Source organism: Spironucleus salmonicida, chromosome 1 (genome assembly GCF_000497125.1).
Source record: "Spironucleus salmonicida strain ATCC 50377 chromosome 1, whole genome shotgun sequence".
Classification (NCBI taxonomy): Eukaryota; Fornicata; order Diplomonadida; family Hexamitidae; genus Spironucleus; species Spironucleus salmonicida.
Window position 1 is genome coordinate 473459 of NC_090596.1, and position 27968 is coordinate 501426.

Here is a 27968-nt window from a genome sequence, read left to right on the forward strand (position 1 = left end):
ATACAAAATACTCATTCAGATATCGCCCATAACTTAATTAAGGGCACTAACAGTTCCGCTTACAACTGCTAGACATGCATCAGGGGCTTTCTCACCTAAGCTAGAAATTGCCAACTGTATTATTTTCTAGAAACCATCAACGGCACTAGCAATATCGTACACTAGAATATCCGCTTTCACTATTTCTACAGCGGACTTAAGCTTTTATAGTTAAACATTCGACATATAACGTTAAATTTTAAACAGCGATGCCTATATTTTCGAGAAAACTAAAGCACAAGATTTATTCATACGTAGAATATCGTTAGACACTATCTATTCTAAGTTAAATGGTGTGATTTAAGCAAATCTCGACAGTTAAAATTATGTAAACAAATGAATAAATGACTCAACGGTGAAAACTTCTTTCTTTCTAAAAGCAAAGAATACTTCTGATATAGTAAAATTCTTAAGTTTGATATCAGAAACAGATAAAAATTCTCTAAATTATGCTTCTTTTAATTAAGTGCCAAAATTTCTAAAGATTTAGATTAATGCTTAAAATGAGGATTTTCTAAACGAACCATATGCAAAAAGTAACAATGAAGAAAATAATGCAAAATCAACATATTTGTCGTTGTTTTAGATATAAGATATTGCAATCAGAGATGAATAAAAAGATTATGATCGTTATACAGAGAAAGATGGAACTAATAAAGATATGACCTTCGGGACTTGATCGATCAATACAGGATCCTATGATAAATTATTAACTAAATCAAAGTAAATTTCTTAATAGTCATCTTGTAAGTCATCAAAAAATAATCTAGCAAAAATATATATTTTTTGATTATGATATTAATAATAGCATAAATTTGCGATCATATTCCATACCAATGATAATGCAAGTGATTTAACACCGTATTTTTATAATGCCCAATGTAATGTATATAATCCAATTGACATGGCTTATTTCGATTATATTTATCCTGGAACGACTTCAAAATTACCTTCTTAAACATTAACTACATCACTTTATTGCGCAATTTATGAAATCTGAGATATCGAAGTATTAAGTCTATCTTTAATTATCTAATCAACTAATTTATTAATCCATAATTCTGTTTTAAGTTGAACTTATGACATTGGAATCACAATAAACTGTTAATCTTTCAGATTAATAAATTAGATCTTTTATAAGTCCTATAATGCCAAAAATAATTTAGGAGTTATAGATAGTACGGAACACGCTGACAGTCTAACAAAGCCTACAGACTATCCTATTTTTGGTAAAAGACTCTATACTTATCGTAATTTATCTTCCTCGTCTAAGTAACATTATTATTTTGAATTATGAATATTTATTTCATTAATGAATAATTGTTTAGTACAATCTTAAAGCTAAGCGTTGATAAGTTCTGATTACTCAATATAAGAAATAATACAAGGAGCAAATAAACTCGTTTTTACTTCCTATTCTAATGGTAAATACTTATAGTATAGTCTATCTATTGGGTGCTATAACACAAATTATTCAATAAATGGTTGAGCTAACATATCATTGAAACTTGGGGAGCCAAAAGCACCATGATAAGGATGTAATTTCAAGAATGCTTATGTTATTTATTTTTTAGATACTTTCCTTATCTACATCCCATCTAATAAGTTCTAATCATCTATACTAACCTAGATAGAATCATTGTAGGATATTTTACTAATTGTCTCTTGTTTGAGGGCTTTGCTAGATTTTTTAGATACTTATGCAACTTTTTGTGATAATTGTTAATTAAAATTATCCAAAAATTTTTACTAAACAATTTCATTTGCTATAGCTTGATTTTTATTTTATTATACTTTTTGTTAATCTAAAGGCACACACTATTCTATTATTTATTATCTTATATTCACATTTCCAAGTTAATTGTTAACATATAGTGTTTAACTATCTAAATTACTTTCAGATATTTACACTTATTATTCTAATGAATCTTTAAGAAGTTACTTCATATCCTTAAAAATAATCATATCAGTAACTGAATCATTTACATTTACGTCTGTTTATGTAAATTAATCAATTAAATCCGTTTCTAACACTGTACTTTTATGCCCTAATGATGAGTCTACATGTAAGCTTGATGGTTGATTAATAAATTCTACAATTTTAACATTTTCTCTACTAGACTTTCGTTACTCGGATTCTTATATCGCTATTTTTTAATTATTAGCTGCTAGTAAATCTAATGACGATTTTTTGTTCTACCAATATTTTTCACAATCTATCTACTAAATAATTCCTTAAGAATCCTTAAAAAATTAATTATTTTTTAATAAATATGATTTTAACAGTTCAACATTCGATTAATCTAGTTATGAGATTATATCTAATTCATCTAAAAATTTTTATTAAAGCTCTTCTGCGGACATTTATTTACGTTCTTAGCTAGCTTTCTATAAATATGAGTCATATTACTTTTAGTAAACCTAAAAATCTTTATCATTCATTTTGGATTTTTTCTTTATATGCGTGGGGAATGCATATGAGTCATTATGATAATTAATCATCTGTTAATGACTTTCTGAATTTTCTTAAATAGTTGATGTAATACGAGACTTTGTAACCCTAGATGAAGTCCTAACTATCTTTTTCATAGGCTGATTTTCTACTACATTGTCTATATGTACTTATGCATTTACTGAAACCATGGATATCCTAAACTCATCGGTATTGTGTCTTACAAGAGGAGAGTCTTATCTATCCTTATTAACATCCTCCAATGATTCCTCCAAGGTGGTTATAATTTTTGAATCATTAAAAGTTTGGCTCAGATTTTCAGTCGTCACACCAACATTCGTAGAATCTTCCATATTAGCTTAATTGGTAGTAGTGATATTATTATGAATGGAATGGTTTGCATTTTCTATCTGCTAAGCATTTTAACTTGATTCAAAATGATTTACTTCTGGCTAATTTATGCTAAAATATGGAGGCTTACTAGGAAATTCAGCCCTTTAACCATCAATATCACCAAACATTTGCTAGTGCTTTTCGTTGGTAATATTTGAAAATACCAATGAATTCTTTTTAGATGTGTCATTTTTAACTTAGTCTAAGAATAACAGTAGTTTCTCTCTAATTTATTCTCTTTACTCTTCATATATAATTATATTGTCTGAATCTTCGTCAGAATCTAATAAATTATCATTTTCATATTTAAAAGTATTATAGAATTCTTTAAATTCTTTTTTATTTTATAAATGATCCTTATGTTTAAACATTGTATTTATTACGTCTTCTCTTAAATCTTATTGATCATTAACTGGAAGATATTTAATAATTTTGTTTAAAATCTTTAGGAAGTCTTAATTAATTGTAAGTACATCGTGTGCTTAGTTAGGAAGTTTAACTAATATATCACTACCCAACTGAGCACTTTAATCTAAAGGTCTAGGGTTGAGGTCTATATTACAAGTTTTTATAACTTAAGAAAATTAACAACCTAATGCCGTAATAACATTCTTAACCTTTTTATGCGAGGTTTTTTCGTTCATGTTGGCTAACTAATCAGCTATTTTTTACCTATTTTTTCTGGTACTTACTGGTTTTGGGTCTTATTTAAACTAGTTAATACTTTCAAACTAATTAATCTAATTTTCTATTGGAAGCTGGATAAATTTTTAGTCTGGTTTTGTCTCCTGTAGTTCTTTTCTAGGACTTTTTACTTATTACTTTTCAATTTACTATGATTATTTTAAATTTTCCTATTAAAGTTTTTCTTTAACTGATAATTACTATATTTTTGGTAATCTAGGAGTTTTGTTTAAATTAGACTTCGATTATTTATTTATAAATTTTGTCATAACTAATGGCTTTTAAACATTTTGAAAGTTAGCTTATACTGATTTAGAAACTGTATCAATATAAAGTTGAATATAATCATTGTGGAAATAATCCTAAATTTATGTACCAAGATCAGCATTTTTTAAATTAGTTAATATAAATTTTAGATTAAATAAACTTTATCTATCTATTCCAAAATCTGATAGAAGTTTATTTTCAAATTATGGATCAGAAATAGTTACTAATGCTCCTATACCATTCTAAATACACATAGAATATTACAAATCATTATCAACATTTTCCATTTTTACACCCTCCAGATTTGCCGTTGTAGAAAGGAGTCTATTATTTAATTTATCTATTTCCATCTAATGAGCTTCAATTGTATCCCTTAGCTATTTGCCCATCCTATCTATTTATTAACCTTATTTTTCAATAGTATGTTACTCTTTAGATAAAGCAGCAATAAGATCGTCTTTATCATCTCGATACTGTTTTATTATTTGATTTTAGTTAATCAGCACTTGTTAACTCTCATTAAGCTATTTTCTCATTTTTTATAGGACCAATTATTATCGTTTAAATCTCTCCTGGAATTCAATTTTCTCATCCTGTTTATCTCTAAGCTCTTTAACATTTAACAAATTTTACTTTTATAATACATCCTTTTCTTATTTGAAATACGAATTTTCATTTTATAATTTTATAAATGCCAGTTACAGTTAATTTGCCCGCTCTGTCGAAGCTTTATAATGTCCTTATAATTACTCATATTTACCTTGTAATAGTAATATCTCATTACTTAAATTTTAATTATTTTTTATTTCTAATTATAGCTTTTGATCTAATATTTAATTTGCATGTTACTATGCATTTTAAATTGATGTTTTTCGGACTGCTTTCTATAAAATAATATTTTTTATCTTTGTTAGCATTTCTTTGATTTAATTATTAGGTACCTCTTCAACAACGGTATCGAAGGCAGTGCTAAAAATCTCCATATCATCTAAATTTTCGTTATTATCAAAGATATTTTAGTTAACTATATTCTTTTCTTATATTTACTCCATTTATAAACTTTCTACCTAATCGGGTTCTAAAAACTCATCTTAATTATCCAAAATCTTTTTCAAGGTCGCATCTAACTCCATTAATGATAATTTATTATCTTTAGGTTCAGATTATGTAACATCAAGCGTTCTAGTAAAAATCTTAGCAGCACTTTTAACTTGTTATGATCCGGCGGTCCATACATCATTTCTGGCTCTTTCAGAAAACATACTAGATCCATTCTTATCGTATTAGACAAATAGTTCATTAATATTTTAATCTACTTTAAATTTTGTAAGGTGTGAAAGTTGAGATTTAGGAATATTTTTTGGTGGCATTTTGTAACTAAATAAAATATCACCACATAATAATCGCAATATATAGTATTTAATAAAAAGCACAATCATTATAATTTTTTAGGCAGTTTCGGTGGCTTGACTAGATCAACCACATCCTACTGCAACACCGCTTCACCAACAGGGGACTGAAAACTAAAACTCTCAAAAATTGGTCGTTAAACGCTCCATGCAACCTATGGCGTATCTCTAGTTCGCAGAGCACTGAAAATCTTCGTTGGTGGTAAAGGGAGTGGTGTCCGTTCGTGATGCGAGAACGAATCCGAAATCTCTTCTCTATTATATACTATACGTAAAAAACTGATAGGTAAATAACTCTGAATTGGTTCCATTTCGGAATTATTAAAATCAATCATATTATACGGTAGTTATTATTATTTTACATCCTGCTAATTTAGTTACAATTCAATAGGCTGAATCTCATAATTCGTTTATTTTGGACGAATTGGTCGATTTATGGAAACACCTGAATAGCTGTCTTATGCCTCATTGATTTCAAACTAATTAGGGCAAATTACTGCCTGCCATGCATCCTTATTCTGTAGTTTTGCAGTTCCATGAAGAGGCTTGATATCGTATACCCAAAGCGGCTTTGTAAGCCGGTAAACGGGGACAAATGGTCCCCACTGACTGATCTACTTTTGGTTTTACATCAGAAAGGGTATTTTAACATGCATTGGAAGGGAAATTTTTATTATTAATCATACATATTATTATATTCACCACAACAAATCATCATCTTCAAATTAGCCTAAACAGTATTTTTTAGCAAATTCGTAGACGACTGGCTGCCCCAGGTTCTATAGAAATATTTCTTATAACGCTAGATCCAACTCGGTGATGTCGCTCCCTAACTCTATTTAGCTGTCTGTAAACTTGCATAAAACAACCACACCGTTTTGAGATATTTTTGCTCCACGAAACTGCTCAAGAAACTAAAGACCGAAATGCTCAGAAAAAACTTAGCTAAAACGTGTTAAAACAAGCAAACTATGTGTCCAAACTGAATGATTAGACGATTTTGATAGTGCAATAATTTAATTTAAAATTAATTTTTCATTTCTTAATAAGTTTTCATCGAACATAAGAATTCTGCGTAATAGTTTCAATGCTGAAAGAATTGTTTTTACATCTGAAAATAAAGCATCTAGAACAAGAGATGAAATGTCGAAAATTTAAAACTACTGTATACAGTTTTCGAGAAACATAACGCTACCGCTAAGCAGTGCCTCTAATAGTGTAAGTATACTGCGCTTCTGGTCTGTTTAAATTAAAATTCCTAGATTTTCTATTATAAAATCACGTGAAAAAGAGCTTGCAACAGCCAAAGATGTCAAATATGCAAAAAATGGTTTCGAAAGAAAATTTTTAGATACAAACTATATGGATTCACTGATCATAAATCCGTCTGGAAGTATGTCAGTTTCAGCGAGAATCTATGCAATTTCGAGGTGTTTAATTATAAGCTTGGGTGAGAAATTTGGAGTTGAAAGTGAATTTTAAATCATATTCAAAATAGAAAACTGTGAAATGATTTCCTGTGTATACTCAGTTTATAAGGCAAGGAGGACAGCAAGAAGGGAGAGGTAACTAGTTGTGGAAGAATCTTAATAATTAGACTTCATATATCCTATAATATCTATAAATTACTCAGATTACGTGTTTGCTAGGTAAATTGTTAGTGTTCTGTACAAAGTTAATCTAACGGATTAATGAGGGGATGAAAGATGTGAAATAAGAAGACTAAGAGTTGTTTCTTCGTAAATTTAGGTTTATATTGAGAATTTTTTGATGTTATTAATAGCAAAAATAAGGTATTCTGGAGAAGGAGATGGATTATATAATGATTGTATATACTCTGTATAGACTTCATCTGAAGAGTGAGGTTATAATTTTATTAAATCTATTTCAGCTTATTCAGAATCTTCATCTGATTGCTATGGTTATTTTTTAGAGAGGAATACACTTCGCATGAATATTAATGTGATATATTAAATATATATTAATTATTATATGATTGTTTTTGCCTTAATTTTATAAATAAATTCTTTCAGATGATTTTAGAAGGAAAAATAATCGAAATAAATATAGCATAATAATATAACAGAATAACTCATTTAACTACATCTTCAAGATGTCTAAGTTCCTGGATTACAACTTATTTCTCATCTTCTAGAGATTCGTTTCCGATACTGAATGTCTCTAAATAATCTAGTAGCTTCTCTTTGTTTTTGTAAAGAATTTTAACTACCAATGGTGTTTTATCTGGGTTTATGATAAATATCTTAAAGATATCGAAAGCAGCTATTTTAACCTTATTTGATTGATCCCTTAATAAACACATAATAACTTTGAGATTATCTTCAGATTGAACATAAAAGATCATAACATCTTGAAATTAAGCATCTAGTAGAATATCTCCCAATAAGGTGAGACTGAATAGTTTTGTTGCAAAGTTTTAACTTTTTAGAAGTTCTTAGTACCAAATAAAAAAATCCGGTATGTCTAAAATAAATTTGTTAACATAAATTTTATTTGTTGTAAGTAGGTTTTTAAAAAGCATCATAGCTTCAGAACTAGTTTCAAATATATTACTATTCATAATCGAAAATAATTTAACAAACTTATCGCATTTAAGCATATCTAAGAACATTTCAACCACCTCTTGACGCTTGATCAAATCTTTAATAACTTAACCAAAATTTAATGATAATTCTTAGTTAAGCCCAGTTAGAAGTAAATCGAGAATTTCTGGTCGTGACTATACATATGAAGACAGTGGAGATTTTTAATTTCCGACTAATATATCACCAGTAATAGCTCTCTTAGAAATATAGTTTATTAACATACATGCATCTTTTCTAGCCTCAAATGATAAGTTTTTGAATTTTTTGGTTAGAATAAGGAGAAGATTGTTATTATAAAAATATTGTACTAATTATGTTTATTATTCAGGTGTCATTTAAGCCTAAATTAATTGACCTATTTAACTTAACTATATATCTGGAGATTTTTCATCATTAATACACTATATTATGTTAGAAAGCAGCTCTGCGATTGTTTACTTTTTCTTGAACATTAGAAAAAAGGAAAGTTATAATTTACTAATATTATATTAGATATAATTTATAAATGATGTAAAATAAAGTATTATTAATATTTATATGTTATTTCTATTTTATATTAATAACTTACAAAATGCACGTTATTCTCAAATAAAATAATATTAACAAGGACTATTTTGATGATTATTAAGAAAGTATTTAAATCGAATAGTTATATGATTAATAGTAAAATAATAAAAACAAGACCAGCAAAATTAATTGTATTACTACTTTTGCATCTTTATCTTAATAAAAATAACGTGAGCCTCCTCATGAATCTGAACTCACTGCAGCAGTTGATGATTTTCTTTAGATTAAGCTTGTTACTAGTAAATTAAAATACACTAATACTCCTTTATAAAGACCAATTATATTATGTTAATAATCTCTAAAAAATTCATGGTCTGCGACTAGAGGCAGATCTATTCCAATTATCAAAAAACAAGAGTCTGATGGGGTAAGAATAGTTTTTCAGGCAATCAAGTCAAACTATACACAGGTTTAAAAACCTATTAAATTAAAATAAAAGTTTATAGAAATTGATAATACATAAGAGGACTTAGGAGATAATTGTTTGCTTACAAGTCTGTCTCATGATTAAATAGTTACAACAATGGATAAAAATTTAAGGTTTGGTATGAATTCTTCATTATCTCCTGAGAAAGCGGTTTAAGTTAGAAATTACAAATTAGTTACGAGGTATAAACCTAAAATATTTAAATAGATCAATAACAAACAAAAGTGAGTAATTTATGTTTCAGATCACATCATATTCTTATGTCCATTCCTTAACTTAACTTGCTTTACCAACTACTACAATTTTACCTTAACTAATATCTTCAAAATCTTCACCAACCTTTTTTAAATCATCAAAATTAACATTCACAATATTTTCAACTGTTTGCGCATACTGATCAATATCAACACCATCTAAGAATAGCTGTAGTGACAAACTATATCTATCTGCAGGTGCAATACTCTTTTATCTACTACCAATTGCTCCTATCTTAAATCTCAATAAAGAATTATCATCGATGCTTATTTCTCTTAAGAATTTACCTATATTACGATAATTCTCAATTGTCTTTTAAAGCTATGGATCTCTATAACTTACAATATATTAAATACCGTTGAATTTTTGACGTAAAAAGCATCCATATGCTCCTCCCATAACACGCACATTCTCCCAAAGATATCCTGAATAAAGCATAGATTCTGCTAATAGTGATGCAGAAGATGGTATTTAAAAAGATTTCTACGCTGCTGCAGCAACATAATTCACATTGATTTATGCGGCAATAGAGGAAGTACAAATAGGTATTTTATTTCTAAGCTCGAACTTTTCGTTATAATAAGATTTGAATTCTATTTTGTGTAATAAATTTTATTTTTCAATTTCTTTAATAATTACATGTGGGTCAGTAGATCCTATTGAAAACAGAGCTGGTAGCGTTTTCAAGTTTTAAATTATGGAAATCAACTAGTTAGAAATATGGATATTTGCTTTAATATCTCCTTACTGGTTTAAATAATTAAGAAGTCTAATACCTTGAGTATATTCTTTTGAAGCATGAATTTGACTAAACTACGACATTGCGCGATTTGCAGCAGTTATATGGCCAAGTGAAGTCGTAAGTTTTTCCTACAGGCTAGCTTTAAACTCATTAATATTCTCTAGTAATTCTTAATGATTAGATAAACCTTAAGTAGTTCCAAAAATGATTTCATAAATTAAATGTATAGCATCTTAAGAATTAATTGATAAAAATTTAGAGCTAACTTGCAACATAAATCTAGGATTACTATTCACCTCAGTTGATATTATTTCAAAATCTAAACTACCGATAAGCTTATCTGAAATTTATTGCAATTCTTGCTTATTTTTATAGAGCTTTGTACATGTTTTCTTATAAATCTTACTTAAAATTGATATATCCATAAGATATGCCTCGTCTACCTAATTTGTTACATCAATAATAATATTGAAATAATCTATACCCTTTGATTTCGTATCATAAGTATATAAGGAAATATTTTCATCCTATCTAGTTCCTTTGAGGACAAGTAATTCCTTTGATAAACCGTGAAGGTCTTATAACTATAACTTTGGTAAAGCATCAATAGCCTCTTATGAATCTGGAGAGCTTTATTTCTTGATTAATTCTTTTGTTAAAGTAATTGCCACTTAGAGTTGGCCCTCTGTTAAAGAACTATAATATTCTTATTCTTACTTCTTAAGTTCTACTTGCTTTTTATCATTTAGTCCTACAACAGGGTTCATTAAAATCTAACAGTAGTTTTTATTATTAATAAAATACTTAGTAATCAATGTCTTGATGTATGGAACAATTGAAGTATTTAAAAGCATTTCTCTTAATTCTAAGATTGGTTTTTCATGGTCAAAAAACTTTTCAAAGTCAGCACCATATGGCCATCCTAAATATAATTATTACATTAATTTTACACCATAGTGATCGCCAATTTCTTTAACCTTAAATTCAAGATTATTGAGTCCAGCTTCCAATGAGTTTGCAGTAAGGAAGTCTCCAGATACTATTTCTTTATAAATATTTTACAAAAGTTTCTAGTAGTCTTCCGACTTTGTAGGATTGCCACCAGTAACAACTAAGCTAATATAAGCTTAGTTTTATGTATAGTCTAAACTACTCTAAAATTTCTATCCTATGCCCTATTATGAGATTTCTTTTTTAAATGGTGAAGCAGGAGAGTCATGAAGCAAGTAATCAATAAGGTTTAAAGCTAAAAATTCAACAGATGACACTGTGTCACAATCATATAATCTATAACCCGCCAAATGTACAGCAGTATCAATAACTTGCTATGACTCTGAGATACCAAAATCAATTTTCTTTAACGCTTAAGGCTATTAATATTCCTGCTATTTCGACAATTTAATAGGATGACCATAACTACCGTTCATTCTTTCCAAAAATGTGTTAATAAAATCAAGTTCCTTTTAAAGATCATATTAGCTTACAAGCATTGTAAATGAATTACTGGGTTTATAATGTTTTTTGTGGAAGTGCTTCAAGTCATCAGCTGTCAAATTTAAAATAATAGAAGGCTCTCCACCTGAATCGAAACGCAGAGGGGATTCCTAAAATAGAGCCTCTTATACTGCAGTATATCCCTATGATGTAGGGTTAGAATAAACACCTCGCATTTCATTCAATACCACACCTCTATGTTCATGAATATCACCTTCGATATGGAAATGATGCCCTTCTTATTAGAAAATACGATCATCTTATTGAATATTAGGGAAGAAAACAGCATCTAAATATACATTCATCATGTTGAAAAAATCCTACTCATTTCTTGATGATAAGGGATAGCATGTGTGATCAGAATAAGTCATAGCATTTAAAAATGTTTATAACGATGATTGTAGCAAATTGGTAAAAGGTTCTTTTGACGGAAATTTTTCTGATCCACACAAAACAGAGTGCTCAGTGATGTGTTGAATACCAGTGGAATCAGTGGATGGTGTCGAAAATGATATAGAAAACGTAGCTTCGTTATACCCTAAATCAAGTGGAATAAGTTTTAGTATCTTCATCTCAGAATCAATATGCTTTAGCTCAATTCCAGCAAATTCAATACCAGGTACCTTTGCTAAAGTTCTAAGTACTGTGAAATTACTAATTGTAGAATTTATTGCAGGGAGCATTTTAGAGGTCTATATACAAAATTATTTTAGTACTTTTATATAATATTAATCCAATTCGTTTTTATCAATGGACGAATTTGATTACATTTATGACACAAAGTGTTACAATCTCTTAATCAAAAGTAACTAGAAACTCGTTAACGAACATATAGAGTTTATTTTAACGTCAGTAACTAAGAAGTATACAGATAGTATTTATTCATTTTAACTTTAATTAAACCCAATTATTCTATTAATTATAAGCATAGAAGAAGTTGAGTAGCCTTTTTATTTCGTAGTAAATGGTGTTAAAATACGGCACACTGGTATATAGATAACAATATAGTGAATAGTATATTTTCACTGGCTTAGTTTCTTCATAAGAATATACTCATCTTGCGTTTTGAAACCTTAAAGTTTTTATAGATTTTAGATAATTTCAGTATTTAAAGTCTAGGGCCGTATTATATTTATATAAAAACTGGTAAAATCTTAATAATCGTAAAACTTTTTTAGTTCATCCACAATTGAATAAAAGAATTCTTAGTCTTAAATAGCAGCTTATTTTTAAGCATCAGATATATTTAATATGTTTTTATTTTTAGTATATATTTTCCTCCTTTTTTCTAAATATGTTTCATATTTTCCAAAACTTGAATTCAAATTTTATTTTAATTACGAAAATTCATCATTGTGTTAATTTTTTTTATAATAACTCTTTTCTAGTGAATATAGTTTAATGATATTTTTGTGAAAGGTTTAATAGTGAGCAATTAATTACTGCAGATTCATTTAAATATAAAATATATCGCTACTATTATATTATTACTTAACATAATTTGTAATTTTAATGAAATGGGTAGATCGAGATATCTATAAATTGATTCGATTTGCAGCCCTTTATAACAATGATTTTCATTTATATGCAAATAATTTTCAAGGCAGAACAATGTCATCCGTCAAAACAAAATATCACCATTTATAAAAACTTGGATTGATTAAAGTTCCACAGGAAATATTAAAAAGATAAGGCAAGGGGAAAAGTCTCCATGTTTAGTTGATAAATGATGTTTAAATCAATGACTGTCATTTATAGCGATAAACTGATGCATTATTTTTTGCATTATTTTTTGATTGTTTGCAAGTATAAGATATTCATATAAAGAATAACCAAGCAGAAGATTTATAAATTAGATTAGGTGACCATAACTTATCCTCCTCAGAGTGATGTATCACTTTCAAATATCTGTTTAGAAAACTATTGATTTAGTTTATTTTGAACTTCAATTTAGGTTTATAGCAAATCTAATTAATGCTACTTTTACTCTAAAGTTTGCATTTAATCTATACTTTCTTAAATTCTTCCCTGTGCGTCATTACAACTTGTTATAACTTAGTCTCGTTCTATTATCAATTCAGTAATTTTGTGACTAAGTATATTAATATTTCTAGATTCATCATATATATAATCAATTTAATTCTAATTTTTAACAATAAGATCATTGGTGTGCTATTTTTATACGTATACTTATTCTTATAATTGGTTAAAACACATAATTAGTTTTTCAATACCCGCTTATCCGGCTATTTTTTTAACATCATATGCAAAAGCATTAGCAGCTTTCTAAACAATACATAATTATCTCAATATATTATCTTTTAATTCCTAAAATTATGTAATCTTTTCATTAACATCTTAAAGGGTTTCAACTGCTCTCTTATACCGCTTATCTAAAAATTCAGACTTAATTTAATCAATTTAGTTTTAAGTCATCTTTATGAGTTATAAATAGTGTAAAAGATCCTGTTACACAACGTCATTCAATTAACAACTTTATTGTAGTGTTTTTTTTAATTTCAAAAAACGAGAATAAGCAACATCAGAATCATTTTCTAGTTACCTAAAAGCCAATTTTTATGAATTAATTTCGTTATTGTAATTTTATTTTAATTAATATAGTTCAATTTAATTTTTTTCTAAAGTTAATTTATTAAATGTTTACAATTAATCAAGACATTCGAGTATTGATTTTTTCTTGAGAGCTAGATAAACTAATTCACCTTAGTTTATCTCCAGATCATTATCGATACACGCATATGGTTTATTTTATTAAATTCTTAGTCTTCCTACCTCAAGCAACACATTTATTGTAAACTCCTTAAATACGCTTATTTCATGTTACATTATTTCATTTGTATACCTCTACTGATAAAGAGCGTAATGTTCGGGGATTTCGGCTACAATTGGCGTTGATAATATTTTATTCTACTTTAAAAAAATTATTTCATTTTTAACTGAAATTAAATCATTCTTCAAGGATCTAACGTTTATACCGTCATAAGAGAAAATTCCATTCTTAAGAATGTAATTATTATGATTAATTTATTTAGGATTGATTAGATTTAAATTTGGTGTGAGATCGTTCCATTTTAGTTAATGGGGATGATTTGACATCTTTTAAGAAATATTGAAATAATAATATAATATAATGTAATCAACGATAATTTATACCTATTATTATATCAATTATTAATAATTTCACTTCCTTAACCACTCCCCGATAAATGCCCCGTGCTGCGCGTAAAGCTGCTATTATAACATCTAAAACCAAGCCTAAGACCAAGGAACATAAGCAATCTTTGATTACTAAAATTGCGCCAGTAGTTCTTTCTTCTTAACTAGTCTATGTACTCCATTTTTCAAGACCCAACAATGCTGCTATCCGCAATCTACGTGTTATTTTCAACTCCGAAGCTTAGATTTTCATGGCTTCTCATGGTATAATGAAGTAAGCTCTCTAAGAACTAGGCCCCAAAGGTGAATCTCTAGCAAAACTTTTTAAGGGTCAAAGTGCTATTTTATGTACAAAATTACCTTTAGATGAAGTAAAATAGAGATGTGTGAAAGCTACATCTGTGTGTTATGCTGAAGCTGGTTATGTAGCATAGGAAGATATAATAATTGGTGAAGGTCTCCTAAATGCTGATTTTTACGCAGTTTAGATGGAATCTCATCTCAGAAGTCTCGGTCTCCCATGCACTGTAGATAACGAAAAAATTCGTGTTCTAACAAATTTTGCTATTTGTAAAAAGGATGATGTCATTAACTCGACATAAGCCAAGCTTTTAAAACACTTTGGTCACGAACTTGGTTAGTTTGCTATCGAGCCGGTAGGATATTTCAAAAAAGCAGAAAATGATATTTTCCTGCTCAAAGATGAGCTTGCCTAGCTATTAGACTGAAAAATATCATCACTAAACACGAACTAGAACATCAATTTCAGCCCGACAAAGCGGGCAAAATCGGTTTTTCGTCCGTAACTCCACTGCGCACGACGCACAGCTCACCATATGTCTACATGGTAGTGAAACGACTGTTGGAACCTCTCCCAAGCATATACAACACAACTCCTCCTCGTCGTTTCCATAAATCTCACGCATTTCATACCAAAGTCCTCCAGTTTTCATAAAACTTTAACATTTTTCGCAAGAACTTTATAAATTATAAATTTCGATCAAATTTTTAGAACCATGAACTTCTACAATTGATATTGCTGCCTGTTTATTAGTATGGTCTTTTGAAGACTTGAAAGAAAGTATTTGAGTTTCGTTAACCTCTCGGGAAGTAGAAACGGAACCTAGTTGTAAACTACTTTCCGTTAAAGTTAAATCAAATAGTATAGTTGTGAATGTTGGTTTTATCGATAATTAGTTGAAATTTAATGTTTTATTAGTATAATGAGGAGATTTAATTTCAGCTATTGGTGAAATTCGCTGAATTGTAGAAGAGGCTGAAGGATGCGGTGGGTCAAGAAGTGTAGGTGGGAGATTCATAAAAGAGAGAAGTTTTGTCACGAATTTAATGATCATTACTATTCCTTCGCAGGTTAGTCAAAAGTAATTATTATGTATTATTTTATAATTTAAAGTTTATATTATCAATGAAGTATTCATATGATGAATAAAGTAATCGTGAAATTTTAGATAAAATAAAAATAGGTACAATAACTGTACCAATGATGCATAGCACTACGTTTAAGTGTTAGATTAAAATTGATTAAATCAAGTTTCAACTTTAGCAAATTTTTTCATCATATATTGCGGATGATGTAGAGCCATCTGATCTTAATTCAAACTGTATATCAACAATTTCCTCTGTTACATACTCTGCTTACTCAGTTCCGGTTACTTAAATAAAAATTAATTGTACTTTAACAGGTACCACTGAACATTAACTATTATCAGAGGCATTAGAAATCTATAAGAACCAAATAAAATTACCCGAAGCAGATATGCCAACTGATCCACTATTAATAACATTATATTTATAGTAGTATTAAAATTTTTGGGATGAATTTCGTCGTAAACTTAATTAGACTTGCTAAATTTTGACGGATTATGTAAGAGTAAGAAGCGAGTTTAAAATAATGTTTTAATTAATTATTACTCCAAAATTGACCTTTCTTAATAATTTACTCCTAGCTGGAATCTAAGCTAAGATTTTAGAGTCTCCAGAGCCTAGTTTTCTCGCAATTAAAAAATGTTATGAAATAATATAGGCATGCGGAAGTTAATCTGAAGAATCATTGACAATTTTTTTAATTTCTAGATTCTAAGATTTTATTTAAAAATCATTTTAATGCTTTGAAAGAAGTGAAAATTCGCTAGAAAAAAATGTACAGAGTTGTACTAGGGAAATTTTAACTATTTCATAAATAATTTGCTACTTAAATTATGATCAGGCTAAAGAAAGCTTTAAGTTTAACAATGGATAATTTTTTGAAGCTATGAAAGGAATTGAGAAAAATGTTGTGTCTTCACATATAACTTTAAAAATAGTATCAAGTTTAACTAATTTTGTAGCAGGAATTGTGTTCTAGAAGGACTCTATGCCCGAAGATAGAAACATTAAGTTTGATTTATTTAAGACTCTTTCTTAAATTTCTTAAATTTGTGATTTTTATGCTGAGTTTTCCGGAGTTAGTGAAGGTTAGAACACTTAAACCTTGTAAAGAATGATTTGTGAAAGTTTTTTAGCTGATTTAAAGTTAATGGAATAGGGTTCAATCCAAAGTAATAGGTAATTTTCGGATGTATTTTGTGAATTATTAATTGATAATTATGAATTTTATCATTAGGTAGCACTATTTGTTAATGGAGAGTCATTAATAAACGATTTAAAGTTTACACTCATCAATTATTTCCACAATATTAGATTAGATGGAATGGAGGATATGTTTTAGCAAGATTTAGTTTTTCAAGCAATTCATGCTATTATGATCTGCCGAAACTTTCATAGCATACTCTATAATAAATAAAATAGCAAAAAATCACTACTATAACTTAAAGTTTAAGAAAATTTGAAATTTTTTTAGTCGATAAGTAGCAAATTAGAAATATTAATTGCTATTGTATCATGTTGTTTTAACGGCAATTATAACCTGATTCTAGCAAGATTACTTAAAGACAGTTTAAGAAGAATTTACCAATTTAGCTAGTTAGCTTTACTAGAAGAAACAAAACTATTAAACTTACTTTTATGTCAATTTATAGAATCAGATGTTCAAGATTAATACAAATAGCAAATAGATATGATGTTTAGGTATGTGTAACAGGATAAAATAATTTTAGACTAAGAAACGTTAAATATTATGGGTTATAAAGTTGTATTGGAAGCAGGAGATTGTTTTTCCACAGATGCCCCTGAAATCACACATGGTATATTAAATGACACTACATATGTGATATTCCCATAAGGAGAAGCGTGTGAAATAAATTAAGATGTTGATTTTTGGTATTAACTGGATTTATAGGTAAATCAACCTAAAATAGAAGCATAAAATTTATAATTATGTAATAGTCCTCCAGTAAGAATTGAAGAAAAAATATGTTAAGCTCTGATTGTTAGAAGTGTTAAAGTTAACGGTCCTATGAGTATTAGTGCAATAGCTACTTAATTATCAATAAATGAGGAACAAATTAAAGATTTCGTTAATCTCTTAGTTGAACTTGATATAGTATCAATAGATGATATGATGAGAGTTAGCTACGATGAGTGACATCAGAACCATGCACTAATATTAAAGCGTTCTTTTACAGACACTAACCAAGTGGTAGTAAGTGAATATGCCTCTAGTCCAAATATAGTGCAAACTATTTTTTTGCATTCCTATTGGATGTTTTTAACACCTGATAAGTTAGCTAGCAAGGCACGAAAATCATCCGGAACTTTACTCTTAAAAAATATTTTTACTTATTTTTCTTATAGAATGATGAAGCTTTTTAATTTAAGAGGTTCCCCAAAAATTCTTATCTCATTGAATGCGAGTATTGCTCTGTCAGCAGAATTTTCGGAGTTAAAGCGAATAAGGAAACGGTTATTTCCCTATGATTTAATTTAGATTGGGCGGTCTACTTAATACATAAGTTCATAAAGCATGTCTGATGTCAGTGATACCTTTGAATATGCGGTGATCATTTCTTTACACATATATAATAATATATAGTATTTATTTTATAGTGAAATGGATGAACTTAAAGATGATGCAAGCCATCTTTTTTCGAGTATGATTGGTGCTACATATGGTAAAGTAGCAATTGTAGATCTTCGTGATATTACATCCTAGGAAGGAAAAGACGTAGAAAGGGACATGTATCGGAATCTTATTAGACTATGTGATCCTAATCATACTAAGCATTTAACTATCAATTAATTAACAAGATTACTATATATAATAAGATATTCGGATTTCACAAATGTGTTAACTGTCTTATTCTATGCTCTCGACTTAGATCTTAATGGATATCTTGCTATGGACTAAGTGCTTAATTGCCTCTCTCAACTAAAATTCGTGGTTAATAATGAAGAATAGGACTTAATCTCGGCAATAGTCGTAAATCCTTCATAGGTAAAAGTTACCGAGTTTCTAGCAATAATATAAGAATTGCGAAACTTTTGATAGAATTCCTACGAACTATAGCAAATGTCATATACCACTGAATCTACATAATCATAATGTTCATAACCGACAACGTTTGAACTTTCAACAACGATACATCATAGGGATGTCACCTAAATTAGTTTCTTAACAACAAGCATTTGGGAAGCTGCAGAACCAGAGAGAACATTTACAGAAACTGGAGCTGGGATATAACCAGATATTAACCTTGCTGTGTGACCACTATAACTAAGTGACCTTGACTTTTAATACAATACTTACGTAAATTTATTTATGTTGTGTTTTCTATATTTTATTAGTAAAATAATAAAAATCAATCATTTGAGTAAATTAATACAGTATAAACTATTGAGAACAGTAACAATTTCGTTTTCACCTATCTTCTGAAATATTTTGTCTAGATTACATCTTAAAATTAAATTAAAAACTATAATAAAAATTAATCTATTCTTAATTTTATGCAAATAATACTTTTACAACTAATAGAACACGATTTAAATATAAGCAAAACTTTATGAACTTTCTGCTCATTTCCCCTTATACTATTTAACAGAATTACACCAACTAATACCCAGCATGACAAAAACCATAATCTTCCCACAACCAAACTTTTATAATAAAACTAATAATTTTATATTAAAAAACTAAACCTCACACTATATATCATAATACATATACTGATCAAAACCTCCCTTCACCAATTCACCATCATTCATCCATCTCGACCAAGTACGAATCCGACAGCTCAGAAACTACAGAAAGCTTCGCCACGCAGTTCAGCCTGGCCGAATTCCCATCGATCGGTATCGCCCTCGGTAAGACGTAATCCTGCATTTTGAGCGGGCTCAAACGGCTATTTGAGGGCCGTTTGTCCTGCGGCGCAAACAGGATCGTTTGTCCCGTTGCGTTGTCTATGCACACGAAGTCGCTCATGTTCGCGACCAGTCCCTTGCTTTGGATCGTCTTCTTGCTCACGAAGGTCTTCAGCTGATTCGCGTTCAGCTGCTTCCGGCCGTTCATACTGCTGTACTCCTAGTGTGCCTACTTACGAATGCTAAGGAACGATCCCATGAATGACTTTTTCTCCTTCTTGGCGTTGATTTCTTGGTTGAATTTCTCGAACGAGGGATTCATGACGCGGTAGTACAATATCAACGACAGGAAAACGACCACGAACATGATGCAGCAGAAGGCGATTGGAAATGAGGAAATGGGGTAGAAATTTTGCCCCTCTCGGGCGCCAATTGATACGGAGTCGATGATCTCCACCCAGACCGCAGAGGTGAGCATGTTGAACGTGACGGCTAGGGGCGAAATGAACATGAGCGTGACGGGCATGAGCACGTTCATGATCACCACCAAAGTGACCGCTATTACGAAGCTCTCCTGCTGGGTAGAAACGGATTCAATTATCTCTTTGAAGTTGAGCAGCGTGTGGAAGAAGTAGATCAGGAAGAACGCGAAGCCCAGCCGCATCATCACCTGGATCTCCGAGTAGGAGCCTAGGATGTTCTGCAGGAACAGGATCTGGGACGCCTGGCAGAGCGTGGCGAACATGGTCTCGAAGATCGCCAGAATGAGCGTAAGCACGGACTCCTCGGCCAGCATGTACGGATTGGTAAAAACGTCCTTGAAGGCCGTCTGCAAGGCGTAGTACAGGGGGAGCGCGACTGCGACAAAGAGCAGCAGCATCTGGGAAAACTTGTACTTCATCTTCAGAATGAACGTAAACAGCAGCATGGAAAATGGCGCTGAGAAGCACTTAAAGATGGTCTGGGACACTGACATCGCCTCCGGCAGCAAAAGATAAATTGTAATCTGGAACAGGAAGTCCAGCCCCGCCCCGAACAGGAACATGAAGAAGTCCGATACCTTGTGGTAGTAGAATTTATCCAAAATGGGAGGCTGGAGGAAGAAGAGCAAGAAGGCAAACGGGAAGGAGCCGAGGCTCAACGACGCCGAGTAGAGATAGATGTCGTCCACGTACGCGTCCTGGAGCGCCACGCATAGGGCGATGATCTGACAGAAGAACACACCGCAGAATATCTTGAAGCTCTCGCGGACGACCCTGATCAGCTTTATCTTAATTCTGTGGCGCTGGAGTTTGACCTTGTGCGATTTGCTCAGCAGGAGCGCCAGCGCTATGGCAATCAGAACCAGCAGGAGAAGGAGCCAAAGGAGCCATAGATATCGGAGCTTGCTCCGCACGCTGGGAACGCAAAGTTGCTGCTCCATGTGGAACCCCGTGACGCATGAGTTGCACACGATCGCCCCGCCGATCTCCTTGTGGCAGATGCCCGTGTGCAGCATGTCTGCCGATATCCTGCAGCACGAGAATGTCCCGCACTGAATGTAGGCATCTTCGCACTGGTCGCAGAAGGCGCCCTTAAACGACTCGTCGCACTCAATGCAGTAAACCTCCCCCGTGGAGGCCTCCGCGAGGCAGTCTCCGGAGTATAGCATCTCGCTCTTTGCCAGCCGGGTCCAGCATGTGAAGTTGAGCAGAATGTAGCCCGCGCCGCATTCGGTGCAGAACACCTCCTCTAGTAAGATGTAGCCTTCCTTGCAGATAGCCTCCTCTTGGCAGGAGAACTGCATGCCGTCCGGGGAGATGCAGTGTCCGACCAGAAAGTTCAACGGCAGCAGACACTGGTCATCGACCACCACATAGCCAGCCTGGCAGGTCTGGCAGGAGACGGGCACCATGTTCTGCGCACAAGAAGTGCATACCGCGGTGGAGTACTCGCCGCAGAGGCCCTGCGGGGTGTCTTACAATGTCAGGCACCTTCCACCAACCAGCGTGAACCCCGGCTCGCAGGCTCGGCAGTTTGAGCTGGGCGTGTAGCCGGCCGAGCAGGAAACGCACTTTACTGCAGGGCCTTGGAACCAGCAGTCGCCCTGCTCGCAGAAGGTGCATTTCTGGTAGCAGCCCGGGCCCAGCACCGCCGCCTCAGCCGGGAGCATGGAATGATCCAGCCACCCGGTCTCGCATAGCTTGCACTCGCCGGCATGGTTCAGCTTGAAACCTTCGCTGCACAGCAGGCAGTCTGGGAGCTGGTACCCTACATCGCATTCCGCGCACCTGATGATCAGCCCGCTGGAGGCGAACGAAACCTCGCAGGTCCCGTGGCATGTCAGGTCGGTCAGCGTGCAGTCCATGAAGCATCGATCATTTAGCAAAACGGCGTTGGGCGAGCACTCCTCGCAAAGGAGGCCGCCGTACCCCTCGTAGCATTCGCAGCTGGGCGCAGCGTCCACGGTGCAGACTCCGCCCTCGTGCTGCCTTATCTCGATACACGAGCCGTTGGGCTGCATCTGGAAGTTCGGATAGCACGAGGAGCAGATCGGCGTTGGCGACTCGTAGCACTCGCCGTTGCGGCAGAAGGGCAGCTTGCAGGCCGGGTAGCACTACTCGGCGATGAGGTACTCGCCTTCGTTGCACGACAGGCAGACGACCGCCCCGGCCACCCTGACGCACTCGGTCCCCGGGATCAGCGGCTGGCAGTGGCCTTCGTGGAGCACGAACCCCTCCCGGCAGTTCTTGCACTGCGACAGCTCGGCGCCGTTGTGGCAGGCCGAGCACACGACGGTGTCCTGGTAGTAGAAGCAGGTTCCGTAGTCGCAAGTATCGCATTCCCGCAGGCATTGCTCCTTGTAGCTATGGTATCCGGCAGCGCAGCCCTAGCACGCAGATTCTAGGCTGTAGCCCTCGGTGCAACTGTGACAGAGAATTCCCCCTGCCGAGATGTAGCAGTCCCCGTGACAAGTTTCGCACTTCAAAAGGCACTCTCCGTCGACCATCAAATAGCCATCATCACAAGTAGAGCAGTCTGTCCCCGCATATGCCACGTCGCAGCTTGAACACTCGATATTGGCCTGATCATTAAAATAGCATTCGCCATTGCAGCTAAGGCACTTCAAATAGCAGAATCCATTCTTCGCCACACTTAGGGAATCACAGTCCTCGCAGTGGTCGCCTGAATAATTTGGCTTGCAGCCTGAGCATATACTAAGGGTAGCACCGGCTATCGGGACACTAGCAAACTATACTCCTGGATTGCATACAAACTTCCCACCGACACTCAGACAACCTAAGCAGCCTAGGATACAGCTATTTTTAACCTACTTTCCATTGGGATCCTTTTTCAAGACAGAACCTAAGTTGACCAGCTCGCTTTCAAACGGTACCTGTATGATGTTTATTCTGGCAATGACGGTATACATAGCGTAGTACTCTAACTCGCAGTAGTCTAGACAGTCGCCATCATACATCTGATGCGGATACGCGCAATGACACATTGGGCCTATACAGGTGTTATCGAATAGGCTAGTATCGCAGGAATATGCGGAATCTCGGCAATCGAAAACGTCGCAATTAAGGCCTTTCCAGCCATACTCACAAACGACTCCGTTATCTTCGCACCTTCCGTTTACTACGGTATTGCAGCGGTAGCATGTGTTTTGCAGTGATTAAGTGCCATCAAAGCACGCGCAGACGCTACCTACACACTCGCCAAGGCCTTCGCATGGGTTAATAGAGTCGAAGTCGCAGTGATAGTCAAGGCACCCATCGTGCTGCGAATACCCATTATTGCATACGCAGCCTTTCCCATCTACGCAATCTCCGTGCATGCAGTTGGAAGCTGTGCATTGGAAGAAGCAAAAAGATTTGTCCGCCGAAAGTTCAAACCCTGCCTCGCAGCCGGTGCAAAAGGTAGAGGCGTCCTCCTTATAGAAGCAGGTCCCGTTGGGTGTTTCCTGGACCTTGTAGCAAGCTCCATTCGCCACTCCGTATTCCGGAATGCACGAGTCACACCAAGTCCCTGCCACGTGAGGGTCGCATTCGCAAACTTCATCCACTAGGCACGACCCGTAGACGCAATTGGCCTTCGTGCACTCGGGGATGCATCGGGTCGCATCCTGCGACAGTACGAAATCTGGGTCGCACGAAATGCAGAGAGTGGCGCCATCTTTTTCGATGCAGCTCCCGTTCGCATTCAGTACTCCCGGGTGGCACGCCCCTTCGTAAAGCACAAAAGTCTCGCCGCACTGCTAGCAGCTAGGCATGGCAAACCCGGGGTGACAGGACTCGCAGGAGCTTGAGCCGCTTTCCACATAGCACCCCGTGCCGTAGCAGTCGGTGCAGATCTCCATGCAGTGGAATTCGACCTCTTCGAAGCCCGCCTCGCAGTTTCGACAGTCTGGCATAAGAAATCCATTGATGCAAAAATTACAAAAACTATCGGCATCGAGTAAATAGCACTATCCTCGTTCAATATTTATTTATAATAAACATTAATCCACGACAAACACACAATCTTTAACACAGGTTGAACACCCCGGTGATTCGAACCTGGGACTGCACGAGTCGCAGCTGTAGGAGCCATCTGCCTCAATCAAGCAGTTCTCGCCAAAGCAGACGTCGCCTGGGCAGGACAGCAGGCACTCTGACCCTTTCTCGACGTACCCCGCTTTACAGGTCTGGCACGAGGGCACCTCGTAGTTCTTAAAGCACTCGCTGCAGGTGACGGTCCCTGCGTCATCCCAGCAGATTCCCTTGTCCTCATTTACCACCTCCAGGCAGGCCGAGCCCACCAGGGTGTGCCCCGCTTCGCACTCCTTGCACGCGGGCATCTTGAACCCCGGGTCGCAGGATTCGCAGATACCCTCAGCGGCCGCAGTGATGACGCACTTGGCGCCATGGCAGTCTTTGCAAATTTCCAGACAGCCGGCACTGACAAGAAGATAATCGGGTATGCATTGCTGGCAGTCTGGCAGCTGGTAATTGTTGATGCAGGAGGCGCATGTCGGCACTCCCTCTTGGTCCCAGCAGTCTCCCTGGTCCTCCTAAATGATCTCATAGCACTACTCGCCCACTGCTTTATATCCTGTTATGCACTCCCTGCACTCCGGCATTTTGAATCCGCTGAGACAAGAGGCACACTTAAAAGTTGTGCTCGTGGGCATAAAGCACCCATCGCCCCGGCACTCGGTGCTCGGGCATATTGGGTAGCAAATGCCGTTGTTCTCCAAGTAATCTGGGATACAGTCCGCGCAGGTAGGCATGGCGTAGTTGTTAAGGCAACTGGCGCACACCGTCGCGCCATCCTTCAGCCAGCAGTCGCCCTTGCCTACGTTCGTGATCTCATAGCAAACTTTATCCGCCTCTTTGTGGTCCGGTATGCACTCTTTGCACTCTGGCACCGCAAAACTGTCCAGGCAGGTAAAGCAGTGTATCTCTGTACCGGATATGGTCACGCAGTCTCCATTGCAGTCTGCGCAAACTGGATAGCAGACTGAGTCGTATTCCTTGTAGTCGTCGATACAGTCCACACACAGCGGCACGAGTCGGTCCCCCAAACAAGAAATGCATTCGTACGTGTCATCGATAACACCGCACTCGCCCAGCTCCGGGAAAGTGACCTAGCGGCATGTTCCGCCGATTTCAATGGAGACCACTGGCCGGCACTCGCACTTCTCGTTCATGCACACCCCCAGATCCCCGCATCCGGCGAAGATGCATGAGTCCTCCTTGTTGCATTGGACGGCATCGCCGATGCCGGAGCTAATATCGTCGTTGCAGACACAGATATTTTCTGTGCACGTGCCCTGGATACAGGTGGTCATAGGCACACAGGCTCTGCCGCACTAGAACGTATCGCCCAGAACTAGCTCGCACGTCTCGGAGCAGCCATCGCAGTGCGCAATTTCGCATGCTAACCCAGAGAACCCACCCACACACTCGCATTTGCCGTCGGTGCATTTCCCACTGTTCTGGCAAGGGCTTGCCGCGCAGTCGATCTGGCACAGCGGGCCTGTGAATCCGCTGAGGCAGGTGGGCGGCGTGTCCCAGAAGGTCCATGTTCCCTGGCACTCCATCTGGCAGAGGTTGGGACCGTTCTTCGGCTGAAAATGATTTTTTGTTAAAGTTCCAGAAACTAGTTCGGTAAAGCCTGTGTCGAAGCCTGCATATGGCTCAAACTGCCATACGCTTTGTAAAAAGGCGTAGGCAAATCGAGGGTAGTCCGCATTTACGGCGGGCGTGTAGTACCAAATGTTGGAATCAAACTGGGGCACAGTCTTCATGTAAGCGGGCCTTCTCAGATTTTCAGTCGTTATGGTTATTTGCGAGTCGGTGGAGTACTTGTACCTATTTTCCTGGTGCGAGTAAATTAGCTTCAAATCCACAGAGTCGGTGAAGCCGCTTGGTATCCCATCTGGCATAAATGCAACCATGATAGTAGAGTTGATATATAAACCGACATATATACAATTTTATATAGAATTACCTCCTTTATTTTCATATATTAGAAACTTATATGTTTTTAATTAACTTAAAGTAGGAGAAAGAACCTGATATCCCATGAAAATACTATCTATGTTGCAGTCCTGAATATAATATGCTAGAACTGTTATTGGTGTCTAATAATTATGATCAGAAAATGTAACATTACCATAAACAACAATATTATTGTAAGTATTCTAATGTAGTTTAAATCCTAAAACAGACCAAGTCTGGTTACTATACCCTATTTCGACTAAAATTTATAGGGTAAGATTTTCAAAGATGCTGTTTGTTGTATTTTAAGCTAGTAATCCATATTCACAGTTAGAGCCAATACTCATAGTCATATTAACAATAACAAGACAATTACGAATGATCATAGATGAACCTTCAGTAATGAAGGTGTTTTGGTGTTGGAGATATGTGCTTTTTAATGCTTGTTATAAAAAGAAATAAGAACTGAGAAATGAAATAGTGCCTCCGTCGCCATTTCGCATTATTGACTCCAAAGTTATTTCAGCCACCTATGAGTCTTATACTTCAGAAAAATATAAATTAGAGTATTTTATATTTGTGGCGGTTGTCTACTAGGCAATTCCAGTCACAGAAATTTTATTAACTGCCTTTTGCAGTAAGCTAAACAGGATATAGAAGGAGCAGGACTCGATGTTGGAGTTGTCTAGCTGCTGTGAGACGGTAGAGTAATTTCCGTTGGTGAACTTCGTCACGTTCCCGATGAAGGACGTGTTGCGGATAGTTACCTGGTTCCCAGCTCCCTGGAAGATCTGAAACTAGAAGTTGGTAGCAGATGAAGACCTTAGTGTGAACCGGATATAAGACTAGACCATTACGAGGCCCTCCACGTTAGGCAAGAAGGACAGGGCGGATAGTCCCTGCGTTTCCGCGTCAATGTACGCGGTCACATGCAGCTGCGAAATGAGCACTCCGGCAGGCAGGGACTGCGAAATAAGAAACAGGCTCCTCAGCGGGCTGCCGAGGGTGTCGCGAAAGCTGACGTTGACGTATACGTGATACTTATCCAGTGCAGCCTGGAATGAGTTGGCGATCAGTGACATGCCCGGGGTGGTCACCAGTATGTTTTTGAAGTCGGCCCGGACCGTGATGTTTGAGGAGGTCGCTGCGTTGTTAGCCTGGCAGAGCGCGGTGAATGCGCTGCTCAGGGGGGTATCTGACTGGAATGACGATACGAAGGTTGAGTCTGTGACTGATGCTGTGAAGGTCTTCGCAAACGACACGCTCATGGCCTGTCTTGCCCCTGCGGCGGTCAGGGTAATGCTCGCCCAGAGGCCCGAGATGCTCGCAGAGACCGTGCTGCCCAGCAAGAAATACGATTAAGGCGAGGTGCCCCTAATTGCAAGACTAGATTTTATAGATACTTTATTAATAGTACCTTAAAGATTTTATGATAACCCATAAAAGTTAGTTTCAATACTTGTATCAAATTATTTTATTCGCAGTGCTATATTGCTAATAATTCCAGAAAAATCCTCAAACATAGCATAATTTACTTTTACTGTATCTATCTCAATATTATCTAATACATAAGTTTTACCGTCGATTGACCCCGTGAAACCCTTTACTTGTTCAAACTATTGTTTTAGATATATATCATTTACCAATACAAAGGATTCTGTTGGATAAGTGCTTAACATCTTAAGAACTTTTTCATGAGAGACAAGTATTTTAGAAATGACAATCAACATTTT

General features: G+C 35.2%; 14 protein-coding genes across 14 annotated transcripts; 6 read left to right on the forward strand and 8 right to left on the reverse strand. All coding sequences in view use genetic code 6, as the record gives it.

Annotated features, from left to right (window-relative positions):
* Positions 1 to 15: 15 nt before the first annotated feature.
* Positions 16 to 5205, reverse strand: SS50377_20268 (uncharacterized protein; the record flags this gene model as incomplete). Its single annotated transcript, XM_067904213.1, has 1 exon — positions 16 to 5205. One exon carries the CDS (start codon positions 5203 to 5205, stop codon positions 16 to 18), a length of 5190 nt encoding a protein of 1729 aa, XP_067767695.1.
* A 65-nt stretch (positions 5206 to 5270) lies between these two features.
* On the reverse strand, positions 5271 to 5900 carry SS50377_20269 (uncharacterized protein; the record flags this gene model as incomplete). The annotated part of the gene is made up of 1 exon (XM_067904214.1): positions 5271 to 5900. One exon carries the CDS (start codon positions 5898 to 5900, stop codon positions 5271 to 5273), a length of 630 nt encoding a protein of 209 aa, XP_067767696.1.
* Positions 5901 to 5942: 42 nt separating this feature from the next.
* SS50377_20270 (uncharacterized protein) lies at positions 5943 to 7196 on the reverse strand (the record flags this gene model as incomplete). The annotated part of the gene is made up of 1 exon (XM_067904215.1): positions 5943 to 7196. One exon carries the CDS (start codon positions 7194 to 7196, stop codon positions 5943 to 5945), a length of 1254 nt encoding a protein of 417 aa, XP_067767697.1.
* Positions 7197 to 7336: 140 nt separating this feature from the next.
* SS50377_20271 (Mo25 family protein) lies at positions 7337 to 8302 on the reverse strand (the record flags this gene model as incomplete). The annotated part of the gene is made up of 1 exon (XM_067904216.1): positions 7337 to 8302. One exon carries the CDS (start codon positions 8300 to 8302, stop codon positions 7337 to 7339), a length of 966 nt encoding a protein of 321 aa, XP_067767698.1.
* Positions 8303 to 8421: 119 nt separating this feature from the next.
* Positions 8422 to 9072, forward strand: SS50377_20272 (uncharacterized protein; the record flags this gene model as incomplete). Its single annotated transcript, XM_067904217.1, has 1 exon — positions 8422 to 9072. The coding sequence occupies one exon, from the start codon at positions 8422 to 8424 to the stop codon at positions 9070 to 9072; it is 651 nt and encodes a 216-aa protein (XP_067767699.1).
* A 12-nt stretch (positions 9073 to 9084) lies between these two features.
* SS50377_20273 (Insulinase) lies at positions 9085 to 12018 on the reverse strand (the record flags this gene model as incomplete). The annotated part of the gene is made up of 1 exon (XM_067904218.1): positions 9085 to 12018. One exon carries the CDS (start codon positions 12016 to 12018, stop codon positions 9085 to 9087), a length of 2934 nt encoding a protein of 977 aa, XP_067767700.1.
* An 829-nt stretch (positions 12019 to 12847) lies between these two features.
* Positions 12848 to 13225, forward strand: SS50377_20274 (uncharacterized protein; the record flags this gene model as incomplete). Its single annotated transcript, XM_067904219.1, has 1 exon — positions 12848 to 13225. One exon carries the CDS (start codon positions 12848 to 12850, stop codon positions 13223 to 13225), a length of 378 nt encoding a protein of 125 aa, XP_067767701.1.
* On the reverse strand, positions 13217 to 14452 carry SS50377_20275 (uncharacterized protein; the record flags this gene model as incomplete). The annotated part of the gene is made up of 1 exon (XM_067904220.1): positions 13217 to 14452. One exon carries the CDS (start codon positions 14450 to 14452, stop codon positions 13217 to 13219), a length of 1236 nt encoding a protein of 411 aa, XP_067767702.1.
* A 110-nt stretch (positions 14453 to 14562) lies between these two features.
* SS50377_20276 (Ribosomal protein L10) lies at positions 14563 to 15240 on the forward strand (the record flags this gene model as incomplete). Its single annotated transcript, XM_067904221.1, has 1 exon — positions 14563 to 15240. The coding sequence occupies one exon, from the start codon at positions 14563 to 14565 to the stop codon at positions 15238 to 15240; it is 678 nt and encodes a 225-aa protein (XP_067767703.1).
* A 9-nt stretch (positions 15241 to 15249) lies between these two features.
* SS50377_20277 (RING finger domain-containing protein) lies at positions 15250 to 15867 on the reverse strand (the record flags this gene model as incomplete). The annotated part of the gene is made up of 1 exon (XM_067904222.1): positions 15250 to 15867. The coding sequence occupies one exon, from the start codon at positions 15865 to 15867 to the stop codon at positions 15250 to 15252; it is 618 nt and encodes a 205-aa protein (XP_067767704.1).
* A 71-nt stretch (positions 15868 to 15938) lies between these two features.
* SS50377_20278 (uncharacterized protein) lies at positions 15939 to 18056 on the forward strand (the record flags this gene model as incomplete). Its single annotated transcript, XM_067904223.1, has 1 exon — positions 15939 to 18056. The coding sequence occupies one exon, from the start codon at positions 15939 to 15941 to the stop codon at positions 18054 to 18056; it is 2118 nt and encodes a 705-aa protein (XP_067767705.1).
* Positions 18057 to 18173: 117 nt separating this feature from the next.
* Positions 18174 to 18956, forward strand: SS50377_20279 (Calmodulin; the record flags this gene model as incomplete). Its single annotated transcript, XM_067904224.1, has 1 exon — positions 18174 to 18956. One exon carries the CDS (start codon positions 18174 to 18176, stop codon positions 18954 to 18956), a length of 783 nt encoding a protein of 260 aa, XP_067767706.1.
* A 24-nt stretch (positions 18957 to 18980) lies between these two features.
* On the forward strand, positions 18981 to 19175 carry SS50377_20280 (uncharacterized protein; the record flags this gene model as incomplete). The annotated part of the gene is made up of 1 exon (XM_067904225.1): positions 18981 to 19175. One exon carries the CDS (start codon positions 18981 to 18983, stop codon positions 19173 to 19175), a length of 195 nt encoding a protein of 64 aa, XP_067767707.1.
* A 489-nt stretch (positions 19176 to 19664) lies between these two features.
* SS50377_20281 (Transmembrane domain-containing protein) lies at positions 19665 to 27965 on the reverse strand (the record flags this gene model as incomplete). Its single annotated transcript, XM_067904226.1, has 1 exon — positions 19665 to 27965. The coding sequence occupies one exon, from the start codon at positions 27963 to 27965 to the stop codon at positions 19665 to 19667; it is 8301 nt and encodes a 2766-aa protein (XP_067767708.1).
* Positions 27966 to 27968: the final 3 nt, after the last annotated feature.